The 12,648-nt window shown below is 38.1% G+C and overlaps 2 protein-coding genes and 1 long non-coding RNA gene across 7 annotated transcripts; 2 read left to right on the plus strand and 1 right to left on the minus strand.

The window, feature by feature from the left end:
• Positions 1-1,333: 1,333 nt before the first annotated feature.
• Positions 1,334-9,496, minus strand: LOC125193220 (uncharacterized). 3 transcript variants are annotated; one of them, XR_016128868.1, is made up of 7 exons: positions 9,357-9,496; positions 6,265-9,014; positions 4,514-4,810; positions 3,644-4,441; positions 2,293-2,353; positions 1,851-2,202; positions 1,334-1,764 (listed from the first exon to the last, which is right to left on the minus strand). It is a non-coding gene; the product is annotated as an uncharacterized LOC125193220 (long non-coding RNA). The 3 variants fall into 3 exon arrangements; XR_007171545.2 differs by having other exon boundaries at positions 1,334-2,202; positions 6,270-9,014; XR_016128867.1 differs by having other exon boundaries at positions 1,334-2,202.
• LOC125193215 (sucrose synthase 7-like) lies at positions 3,851-7,925 on the plus strand. Of its 2 annotated transcripts, XM_048090976.1 has the most exons (14): positions 3,851-3,975; positions 4,075-4,207; positions 4,351-4,505; positions 4,590-4,782; positions 4,869-4,987; positions 5,091-5,307; positions 5,389-5,484; positions 5,589-5,762; positions 5,845-5,961; positions 6,065-6,231; positions 6,321-6,545; positions 6,635-7,201; positions 7,285-7,423; positions 7,514-7,925. In XM_048090976.1, exons 1-14 carry the CDS (start codon positions 3,896-3,898, stop codon positions 7,772-7,774), a joined length of 2,643 nt encoding a protein of 880 aa, XP_047946933.1. In that variant the 5' UTR covers positions 3,851-3,895; the 3' UTR covers positions 7,775-7,925. The 2 variants fall into 2 exon arrangements, with proteins under 2 accessions (XP_047946933.1, XP_088912559.1); XM_089056433.1 differs by having other exon boundaries at positions 5,091-5,484.
• Positions 8,079-9,702, plus strand: LOC125193218 (RNA-binding (RRM/RBD/RNP motifs) family protein). Of its 2 annotated transcripts, XR_007171544.2 has the most exons (5): positions 8,079-8,331; positions 8,628-8,696; positions 8,806-8,912; positions 9,175-9,248; positions 9,388-9,702. XR_007171544.2 is itself a non-coding variant. In XM_048090981.2 (4 exons), exons 1-4 carry the CDS (start codon positions 8,079-8,081, stop codon positions 9,478-9,480), a joined length of 522 nt encoding a protein of 173 aa, XP_047946938.1. In that variant the 3' UTR covers positions 9,481-9,702. The 2 variants fall into 2 exon arrangements, 1 of the variants encoding a protein (XP_047946938.1); XM_048090981.2 differs by lacking the exon at positions 9,175-9,248.
• The last annotated feature ends 2,946 nt before the right edge of the window (positions 9,703-12,648 follow it).

Consider the following 12,648-nt stretch of genomic DNA (forward strand, 5'->3'; position numbering starts at 1 on the left):
AAATTATTGTTTATTTAATTTATTGTTGATCATCGACGGATTGTGTGTTGATAAAATTTTCGACACTAGTAACGGTCGGTAAATTTTTTGGAAGTACTGGTAATATTTTCAACGGAATCCATCGTGAGCTTGATTATGTACGTGGAAATTGAGTTACACACGACGTCGTATTCGGTTGAATTGAATCTTTGACGACATAAGAAAGCAAAACAATATATTCAGATTACAAACCAAATTTTGTACTATAAACTTGGTGTATTTAGAGGCAATTAATCCTCCGTAATGTTATATTCGTGCATACGTGATTATAATTTATCAAGGATATAAATTATATTACTAAATATAATCAAACATCAAGTGTAATTAATAAATCAAGGCGCATGGACCATTGAAGTAACTAAGGACGAGGCACATTCCCTTTATATTATGTACAGCTTCGAATTAATTGCAAGTTAGTTAATTGTTTTTAGTTGTTCTGACAAAATTAAATAATATTGAAACATCCTTAACCTAAGTCTGGGCCTAGGTAGGGGCAGGAGGGGGGTAGGGGTCCATGCAACTTCGCAAATTTCATTTTCTTATGCTCAACTATTCTATCAAAAAAAAGTATAGTACTAGAGAGATAGTAATGCACAAAACGTAGATTGCAAGTTGAAAAGTCTATGATAGTCATGCATTCACATAGACAAACAGCAACTCACGTAGAACTGAATATAAGTTTAAAGGAATTAATATATTGGTATCCCAGGATCAAATATTTAGTGTGTTTATTTCATGAAATTGGATCACTCAACTTAGTCCTAGATAAATAATCATGTGGTAATTAGTCATAGCCAATCACCTCCAACTAAAATAATCTCATGACAACTTAATCTAAGATTATAATATTGGTACCATTTTATCTAGTAAATCGAACACCTTCTAACAGTACTAAGTTTCATAAGTTGATAGATGAATATGATGATGTGAATAAATAAACCATATAGCTAGATTAGATGGTGTTGCACAATGATCATTTAATAGCATATGCCAAAGTCATTAAATGGGTGGATTTAAAGCTTTTTAGTAGTTGTTCATGTACCAAGATTGATCTTGACGTAGCATGCATATGAAGTTTTTAGATGTGTGTTTTCTGCACTAATTTTGAGTTAGGTAGGGCGTTCTATTTATGAGATTTGCTCATTTAATAATCGTGTCACACTATGTGGTGTTGTAATTTTGAATTCTACAAATGGTCACTTATGTATTGATGAGCCATTAATACCCTACCCGATAATGAGTGTATCTGTTATTTAACCGACCGCGTAAGTATATTTCACTTTATTTATCCAAAAATGCATCATGAAATGTTGCACATTGCATGTGAATGTGTGATATTATATCACTCTACGAGATGTATATTGTTACAAAATCACAAGTAGATATATTGAAGTAGATTTATTTATTTATTACGAATCTCTACGTACGTTGTAATTCAGATCACTCATATCTCGTTTGCGCTTGTTTTGGTAAAGGACATTGCCTTATCACTGGCGCGGTGTCATTAACCTCGGCCGTCTGCTCAGTCATTGAAGATGTGTCGAAAAAAATATAATCAAGTGAGGGGTGGTAATCATTCTCGTTAACCTGACTCCCTCCAGCCATCTGACGTCCAGCCATCTGGGCGCACGTACGCTCTGCTGCCTTATGAAGTGCTTCTGCCCCCAGCCCGGATGCTCTATCTTTGCCAAAGATACATTTCCATGTCTCCCAATACGGCCACGACTTGGTTCGCATAAATTTAGCTTCTTTGTCAGCCTATAAACATATAGTTACCAATGACGAAACTTGAGATATATCCGGCTACTCACCGCAACAATTTGCTCCCACTGTTCATCGGTGCAATCAATCCTATGATCACCATCATGATTGAATCCAATTCCAGTGCGCGAAAGGATTGATCTTAGGAGTCCATAGCTCTTTTTCCATGCTCCAATCTTAGATTGTATGTGAGGTTTCCCTTTAAGTCGGTGGTGGGGAACTCTTGATGAAGGCTATCCTCAATTTTGGCTAGATACCCCGTACGAAATCCGTTGTCGGATTTTCATCCTGTAGCAACCAATCCCAGTAAGCTTGTTGCCAAAATCTCCTCCTCACGCTCAACCCACATTCTCCGAGTGCGGTCGCCCTTGCGGTACTTCTGCCGCGGTATGTGATGAAGACCTATATCAAGCAAAAACCGAACAGCAGAAACTTTGGAGGACATGACTATAAATAAAGGGATTTTATCCACTGGGAAGGCACAACAAATACCTTCGCTTGCAGTTACACTGTCATGACCCATGAAACTACTCTTTGACCCAGACATCCCACCCTACAACCAAACCGAAATATTACAAATCAGACATCAGTTGTATCAACAAAATAGGCGACAAATGCTTCGCCCACACAATGGAATCAAACAGAGATTGCACATAACACTCTCAAATGAGTTCAACAAAATTAAAGCATTATCTTGATTACAAACTAAATTGTCGTTAATCCCCGAACTCAACCAAACGCATACCATATACCATAACAACAAACACAATCGAAACAACCAGTTCGATTCTGAAAACACATGAAACGCCTAACCTAATTAACCTGGGTAATCTGAATAAAGCTAGTAAGGAAAGGCATACTGGGCATACCTGCATTTTGACAAAACTCTAGAATGAATGCTCTCCGAAATTGAGTCTATCCACTACACGCCCACTAAATTATTGATATGTAGACACCGAAAAATTTAAATATACCCACTCTGCCGCGTTCATTTGGCTTTAGCAGGGAAATTTCAAAATTTTCACTTTTAGGGGCACTTCCGTCTTTCAATAATTACCTTTAAAATAAAGCCATTATTTTAGTGGTAAATGCCAACCTATTTCTAAAACACCGAACCCGAGAAATTATGCTCTCATTTGGTGGGCCCTATTGTAACAAATCTAATCCAGATTTATACCTAATAGCCCATATAAAAAATACTGAACACGCCCTAAGACAAAGATGCCTTAAAGGATGTCCGGATCCAGATTGTTGGGTCGGGTCGGGCAGGGTCAGATCATCACCATATTCGTGCAGAACTGCTGATTATCATTTGAGTCTTGGGCTTGGTATTGGGCCAGACTCAAGTCGTACAAAAAATCAATATAACGAAACAAAATTTCATGATATAATAATTAAAAATGTGCATATGAAAAATTATACTCCCACAAATAACACTATCATATTGGTCCACTCCAAGTAGTACGCGACTGTTATTAACTATGGTATCATACAAATATATACATATTAAATTCGAGAACAATTCATCAAGTACAAAATGCTCTATTAGCAAGAAATTAGTGGGTTGTCTCACGTAAGTGTCTCAAAAGAATATAAACTAGATCCTATAACTTTCTCTAAAGCAATATCGTAATTTAAAAAAAAGGTTACTCGTTTTTTTTTGTTAAAATGACCACACTCAACATTAACATTATGGTTTGAACTCAAACGTTTCAATCACAATGTGGCCACAAGTCAGCTGTGAACTTCTTAAAGAAAAGAATATATTTCCAAAAAAATACTTTCCCTCCACTTTTTAAATTGGTAGGGCAATTAAAGGAGGCAAGCTCCTGTGAAATTTTACCTGTTTGAAAAAGTGAATTCTTTTCTTCAAGACAAGTTTCTCTTCCCCACAATCAGCTCAAAGAATGTTCTTTCCTCTTGGGGCTTCCATCAGCTATATGCAGCAGCCTTCTCAATTATTCCAACATGCATCTCAAAACACATGCCATTTTCATCTCCTATATAAGCAACCCCACAATCATGTCCAAAAAACAGATAACCCCACAAACTTCCCTTCTTACAAAGGCGCCTTTCCAGTCTTTCATCAAGTGTGATGGCTTCAGCTGCTGCGGTGGATACTATGCCCGATGCATTGAGGCAGAGCCGGTACCATATGAAGAGATGTTTCACTAGGTATACAGATATATATATATAAATGATCCATGTAGATACTGGCTCTTTTCTTGTGTTGTGAGGATTTCTGACCTTGTTGGCTTTCTTCGAAATTTGAAGGTTTACTGAAAAGGGAAGAAGGCTGATGAAGCTCCAGCATTTGCAGGAGGAGATAGAGCAGACCATTGAGGATAAGGCGGAAAGATCCAAAGTTATGGAGGGTACACTTGGTGATATCTTGAACTCGACGCAGGTAAGGGTGGTGGTTTTGCACATTTCTGTACCATTTTGTTATCCTGCTCCTGGGCCACATTTCTAGGAGCTGATACTCGAGAGTCTAGCATAATGAGCTCTGCTTGCAAGTACTAAGCATTCAACTCTGACATTAATATGCAGGAAGCAGCAGTCGTGCCACCATATGTTGCCTTTGCAGTAAGGCATAATCCTGGTATCTGGGACTATGTGAAGGTGGAAGCTGACAGCCTTTCTGTCGAAATAATCACATCAACAGATTATTTGAAGTTCAAAGAAATGATATATGATGAGAACTGGTGAGTACCTGATAGAACTTAAGTCTTAATTTGTAGAGGATTTTTCCCCGAGCTTGGAAAAATAATGTTTTTATTTTTTCACAGGGCAAATGATGAAAATTCTCTAGAGATAGATTTTGGAGTATTTGATATTAGCACTCCAAAATTGACTCTATCATCTTCAATCGGAAATGGGCTTGGCTATGTCTCTAAATTCATGACTTCGGTGCTTGGTGGGAAACCTGAGAGCGCAAAGCCTTTGGTTGATTACCTGTTAACTCTTGAACGAAATGGAGAGGTAGGGGAGTTTAAGGATCAGACAGAACCTGCAGAATGAAAAGATACTTATTAGATGCATAACTGTTTTGGAAATTCCTTTTGCAGAAGCTTATGATCAATGACACTATTGATACTGTTATGAAGCTTCAAGAGGCATTGGTAATCGCAGAAGTTTTTGTATCTGCTATGCCTAAGGACACTCCATACCAGAATTTTGAGCAGAAGTAATGACCTCATTTTCTTTACATAGTCCAATTTTTTTATATTGAGAAGGGGGGATATAAAATTGAAATTTAACTTTGTTCTTCAAATCTACACATTCTCCAGGCTTAAAGAATGGGGATTTGAGAAGGGGTGGGGAGATAATGCAGAAAGAACTAGGCAAACAATGAGGATACTTTCAGAGATAATGCAAGCACCTGATCCTGCAAACATGGAAGCATTTTTCAGTAGGCTTCCGGTCATATACAATGTTGTTGTCTTTTCTATTCATGGATACTTTGGACAAGCAGATGTCTTAGGCTTACCTGACACTGGTGGCCAGGTGAACATGTCGTTTGGTTTATTAGTCAAGATTAGTAGTACTTTTCAGTGTGAACCTGCTGATCAAGAAATACGTCGACAGGTGGTTTACATCCTTGATCAAGTGAGAGCTATGGAGGAAGAAATGTTGCTAAGAATAAAGCAGCAAGGTTTGAATGTCAAGCCCCAGATTTTAGTGGTGAGTCTACTGATAAAATAGTAGCTAAAGTGACGTTTTGATAATCTTTGGGAACGCCACTAGAGGTGCAGATGGCTAAAGCTGTTTTGTGCATGTTTATGCAGGTCACTCGTCTAATCCCGGACGCAAAAGGAAACAAATGCAATCAAGAAATGGAGCTTATTGAGGGCACAACACACTCCCACATCCTCAGGGTTCCATTCATTACTGAGAAAGGAGTTCTTGGACCATGGGTGTCTAGATTTGACATTTATCCTTACCTGGAGAGATATGCTCAGGCAAGCTCTCAACACGAACTACACTGAAACGAGTTTCTTACTATGAATTAATCAAATTCTATGTGTTCTTTCATGGCTTTAGGATGCATCGGAAAAGATTGTTGAGCTAATAGAAGGAAAGCCTGACCTTATAATTGGAAACTACACAGATGGAAACTTAGTTGCTTCTTTAGTGGCTAGCAAGCTTGGAGTGACTCAGGTAAGCATTCAAACAACTTCTACTGCAATGCGCGGGTGTGTGTATGTGTTTACGGTTTTTAAAAGAAAATAACGTCCATATACGTACATGTCCTTGATCCTAGGGAACGATTGCTCATGCTTTAGAGAAGACAAAATATGAAGATTCAGATGTCAACTGGAGGGACTTAGACTCAAAATATCACTTCTCCTGCCAGTTCACTGCTGATCTCATAGCAATGAATGCTGCAGACTTCATAATCACAAGCACATATCAAGAAATTGCAGGAAGGTTAGAAAGCTTAAGAGTTTTTCAGAATCTTACATTACCAGCAAGTAGAAAGTTTAAGGTTGCTGTTTACTGATCTTTCAACCTTTCAGCAAGAACCGGGCAGGGCAATACGAAAGCCATGTTTCGTTCACAATGCCAGGGCTTTATAGGGCAGTTTCAGGCATTGATGTATTCGATCCCAAGTTCAACATTGCCTCCCCGGGAGCCGATCAATCTGTCTACTTCCCGTCCTCTGAGAAACAGAAGAGATTCACGAAATTCCAACCTGCCATCGAGGAACTGGTCTACAGCAAGGTGGAAAACGACGAGCACATGTAACTACATAAACTTGATAAAGATAAATAAACTCATTCTTCTCCCAAAATCATCCAACTGAAAAACTAACTTTATATGTCTTGGCCAGAGGATATCTTGCAGACAGAAAGAAACCAATCATCTTCTCAATGGCAAGGCTAGACATTGTCAAGAACATTGCAGGACTAACTGAGTGGTATGGCAAGAACAAGAGGCTCAGAAACTTGGTAAACCTTGTCATTGTAGGTGGATTCTTCGATCCATCCAAGTCAAAGGACAGGGAAGAAATGGCAGAAATCAAGAAGATGCATGCCCTCATTCAGAAATACCAACTCAAGGGCCAGCTAAGATGGATAGTAGCTCAAACTGACAGATACCGCAATGGTGAGCTATACCGTTGCATTGCAGACACGAAGGGAGCTTTCGTGCAGCCTGCATTGTACGAAGCATTCGGCCTGACAGTGATCGAAGCCATGAACAGCGGACTGCCCACATTTGCAACCAATCAAGGAGGGCCAGCAGAGATCATAGTTGATGGGGTCTCAGGCTTCCACATCGATCCCAACAACGGAGATGAGTCCAGCAACAAGATAGCTGATTTCTTCGAGAAATGCAAAGCGGATAGCAGATACTGGAACAGAATGTCTCACGGTGGCCTCAGACGAATTAATGAATGGTAATACACGCAGCCCTCTCGCTTGCACATTACACAAACACATTGTGATCACTTCTAAAACACCCATCTTTTCTCCCACGCAGCTATACATGGAAGATCTATGCAAACAAAGTTCTCAACATGGGATCAGCCTATGGATTCTGGAAACAGCTCATCAAAGACCAAAAACAAGCGAAGCAACGATACATTGACATTTTTTACAATCTCCAGTTCAGGAAATTGGTGAGTTTACCAAAATTCAAAACCCTCATATTCTTCACCAACTTAACTTTTGGATGAATACGGTTAATAATAACTTGGTAAATTTGGTAGGCCAAAAATTTGCTGATCAGCGAAGAAACCAAACCGGCAACTTCATCGAAAACTCCAACACCCAAACCGGCGGCGCCAAAACCAGAACCGGAGCCACTAGCTCCAAAGCCCAAACCGGAGGATGAAGACACAACGTCGACGGCGATTGAGAAGTTGGGAAATTCGAGAGCATCACCATGCGCTTGCCACTGGTTTTGCCTGTGCATCTCTTCCGCCATTGTTATGTATGCTTTGTTCAAGATGTATTCGATGATCAAATGATTAAGCTGCGCTGCTGCCGCGGATCTCACTTTCTCTCTTTCTTCTTCTTCTTGAAATAAATTGTTTCTGTAATAAAATTGAGGGAAGTAATTATGTAATTTTGTTTCTTTGAAATAAAGCTGGAGGGAAAATATGGTTGATTTCATTTTTACTCTGTTCGTCGTTATTTAAACGTATTTGAAATATCGCCTCTCAAAGGGGCGAATCTGGGTTTAGTCAAACTTGAGGGGCTCTAAATTAAATTATATCAACAAATTGAGTGCCTAATCGACTCAATCGCGAAACAGAATATTAGCCGGAGAAGATGGCCGCTCCCGCTCTCAGTCACCGCATTCTACCGCGTCGGTTTCTCACACCACCGCCGGTATCTTCAGTTACGTTGGTAGTGCTTGAATCGAAAAGACGGTTTCATCCTCCATTCCCCTCTCTGTTATCCATCCACAACAATCCTCCACACTTTCCCCCAAATTTTAATTTTCGCGTATCTTCATGCCTTGATTCTCCTTCGTCAACGCCAAGAACTAGATTGAATCCTTCTAAAAGGCTATTCGTTAGTGGTGAGTTGTTGCTCATTATATATGCGGCTGATTTCGTGGATAATTTTGAATTTGAGTGCTTCAATTTTATACTGACTTATGATTGGGTATCTGTATCATCAATAAGAAGCCATTTTGTTGTGTTTTCTGTTTAATTGTGTAAATAGTACTATCAATTCAATATTTTTAAACCAGAAAGCATATGTTAGCAAATCAGCTGCATATTGTTTGATAATGAATACGAGATAGAAAAATCAACTAAGCTGAAAGATTACACTGTGCATCCCAGATGTTTGATTTATTGTCTTGCTCTACAGGTCTCTCATTCCGGACAACGGAGGAGAGTCTAAGAAACGCATTCAAAAACTTTGGTGAACTCATTGAAGGTGACAAGATTATTTTTATACTTGATTTAGTTTTTGGATTCTTTTTCAAAATCAATAATGTCTGTGGATTTTGGTAGTTGTGGTAAAGGATATGCGTTGGTTATTGTAGTTAAGTTGGTGATGGATAGGATAGCGAATCGGCCTCGAGGTTTTGCATTCCTGCAATATAAGACAGAGGAGGAATCCAATAAAGCTGTTGAAGGAATGCATGGGAAGGTTCAGTCTTACTTCTCAATCTCATTCATCGAACTCCTCTTCTCTGAAACATTAGATTTCGATACAAATGAGCTGTGTTTTCTTGAGCTACCGACCATCTTCCTGCATTAGAGAATAGGGTAAATTCTTGAAGATAGGTGTGTGTTATTAGAAATTTCAGAAATGCATAGGAACACATACAGAAATGCATGATAATATTAATGATATCTTTTAATTGGAAATATTGTACATATTCCATTCATTTAGATTTATTTCTATGTAGGATCTAAAAGCATAAGCTGGTAGAGAGAAATATGATTTTGATGCACAACATTCATGAAGAGATACGTTGTGAAAGTAAGTGGGAACAAAAATCTATGGTTTTTAATTTCTTCTGATTATTTTGCCTCTCAGAATAATGCAGTTGGTGTTGTAATATACTAGTAAACACACAAAGTCACTAACCGGCCTTGTCTGATTTTGAACTTGTCTGCAGTTTCTGGATGGGCGGGTTATCTTTGTTGAGGCTGCAAAGCCTAGGGCCGAACATGGGCAAGAGATGAAGCAGCAGAACCCCAGGCAGAGGTGAAGATGATACCAGTGCTTGGCCAGGCCAGACAAGGCGACAGTGCGCTGATCAGAATGTCGTCACACCCCACTTGTGATCAAGGTCTATATGATGAGGTTAAGTTTTACTCTGTCTTCTTCATGTTCTTCACAACCTTGTTCGATTTCATTGTAATTGCATTCAAATCTTACTACATCATTGTATCCAAAACTAGTATATGACATTAACAGGCTAGTATGACTACATTTGTAGACTAATCAACAAACACACAACAGTCAGCACAGAAGGGGCGGATGTAGGAAAATATCGCGACGGAGCTAAAATAAAATTTCAGGCAAAAAGCTAAGCATAAAAACCAAAAAGAAGCAAAATTTCAGATAGCTAAGTTTCAATATCGGCACTTAAAAACACAATTGCATGAATCCGAATCGAATTCTAATTTAGAAAGGAAGTGTCTGGAAACACAATTTTATGTAAAAAATATTGTTCCAAAAAATATTGGAGATGCTCTTACAAAATATATTCTGTAGTTATATTCCCTGCCATAAATTAAGTATTCAATCACTTTAATCGTGTAAGTATTCAATCATTTTAATTGTATCACTTACAGTTATCTCCACGTTATTCACGACGATGAGCGACAAGTCAAAAGAAAAAGAAAAAAAAAGTTGGGCATATGATGCTGCCAAAAATTCGTGATTAATTATATAGATCCATCAAGACCATTCGAAAAACTTCGAAAAGCACATTTATTAGTAGTAGTAGGGCCAAAAGGAATCAATTTATACAAGACAAACTCAGAGTGTAAATGTTACTATTATTACTCACTCCGTTCCATAGTAATAGGGGCGTTTTTCCATTTCCATCCGTTCCATAATAATAGAGTCATTTCCCATTTTAGTAAAAGTCAATACATTTTTCCACACCTACTTTACTCTCTCTTACTTTTTTCTCTCTTCATCTCTCTACCTTTTTCATTTTCCACTTTATTCTCTCTTTACTTAACTCACCTAACACAATTTTTCTTAATCTTCGTGCCGAAAAGTTTTTCCTCCATTACTATGGAACCGAGGGAGTACTTAATTAGAAATAATATTATGAGAAAAAATGTGCTTGCATGTAATCAAATGAGATCCTGTACACGTTTCGGGGATGGATCCCCTGCTGACTGATGTGATAAAAAACACAGCAGGGGTTGCTGTGCATAAAACGCGAGACATAACTCTTGAAACGCAGCAAGGGGAGGCAAAGGGGACCCACGAACACATTACTCAATTATACTCTATGAATTAAGAATTAGAATATATGCAAGGAACTCTATGAATAATATATTCATTTTACATTTTCACTCGTCTTTCTCACACCGCATAACCCATCTTTTTAATTAATGGTTTTTCATTGTCAAAAACTCACTTTTTATTTTTTAATATTTTATTTTGAATGAAAAAAATGCACACACACAATATTATTTATCATTTACTCCCTCCGTCCCCTATTAGGAGTCACTCTTTGACCGGGTACGAGTTTTAAGAAATGTAAAGAAAAGTTGGTTGAAAAAGTTAGTGGAATGTGAGACTCATTTTTTTATATTGGTTTTATAATAAAATGTGAGTGAATTGAGTTAGTGGAATGTGGGACCTACTTACTATTTATGGTAAAAATGAAGTGTGACTCTTAATTGGGGACGGATCGAAATGGAAAAATGTGACTCTTAATGGGAGACGGAGGGAGTATATGTTTCAAAACTTCTTATTTTATAACACATGTACTCCCTCCGTCCCAAGATAAGTGACCTACTTCTTTTGGGCACGAGATTTAAGGAATGGTATTTAAATAAGTTAAAGTGGAGAGAGTGAAGTATGAGAGAGGGAAAAGTAGAGGAGAGAAGAGAGAATAAAGTAGGTGGAGAATAAAGGAAGAGAGATGACTTTTTGCTAAAAATGGAAATAGGGTCACTTATAGTGGGACACCCCAAAAAGGAATACAAGTCACTTATCTTGGGACGGAGGGAGTATTACGATATTATTTACTATAATATTAAAAACTATAGTAGTATAATATTATTACGCATGTACTATAAGTTTTTAACACATCTCGTTATAAAGAATTAAAATGTTAAAACTACTAATATCAACTAATTTCGGTAAACTAAAAATATAAATATTTGGATAAATGGTATACATAATTTATTTACTTAATTACATATTATACGGTTTATAAGTATGTACTATTAATCAATAGAAATAAAATGACACAGTAAAGCATAAGAGCACTCCCAATGGTGCCGGCTAAAAGTCGGCGTTTTTTCGCCGTCTATCGCCGAGTTATCGCCGACCAATGGGAGAGGTCGGCGATAATTCGGCGATTTTTCCTCCCGTTTTATCGCCAACCGGCGAAAAATGGCCGGATTATCGCCGACCACTGTGGGCGATAATTCGGCGATAAATATATATATATATATATATATATATATATATTTTAATTTCCCCCCTATAAATACACACCTTCTCTTCATTCTCTCCCCATCCTCATCTCTTTTCTCTCTTCATTTCCTCCTGTTTACCCATGTTTAATACAACGAACTTTATTACTATTATTTGTTTTGTCTTATAAATTAAATTAGCTAGCTTTATTATATACAAAAATAAAACAATTAAATTAGTGATGATGTAAAAATGAAATGTTGAATTAGGGAGAAATAAGGGAGAAACCATTGGAGCAGTTGGCTAAAAGTTGGCTAAAAACTGGAGATAAATTATGGTGCTGATGTGGCAGGAGTTAGGGAGAAATAAGGAAGGTTTTAGAAAAACTGTTGGGAATGCTCTAAGTAAGAAGTTTATTGAATATATTATTTATAGAATTCCTTGCCTATAGATAGGGCTGGCAAATCGTGCGGATTGGGTCGTTATCAGGTCAACCCGATAACGACCCAACCCAATAAGGCCAAATCCGAACCCAACCTGTTAAGGGAGCCCCAAACCCGAACACGAACCCAACTCGCCACCTTCAAACCCAGACACGACCTGGACACGACCCGAACACGATAATGACACGAACCACTTTGGGTTGATCCGACACGATAAGAACACGATATCGACCTGGACACGATAAGAACACGATACCGACACGAACCACTTTGGGTTGACCCGACACGATAACAACACGATAACAACCTAAGCACGATAACAA

The sequence above is a fragment of the Salvia hispanica genome, chromosome 4, assembly GCF_029641045.1.
Source record: "Salvia hispanica isolate PSC_SH4W2 chromosome 4, Shi_PSC_v1, whole genome shotgun sequence".
NCBI classification, from domain to species: domain Eukaryota; kingdom Viridiplantae; phylum Streptophyta; class Magnoliopsida; order Lamiales; family Lamiaceae; genus Salvia; species Salvia hispanica.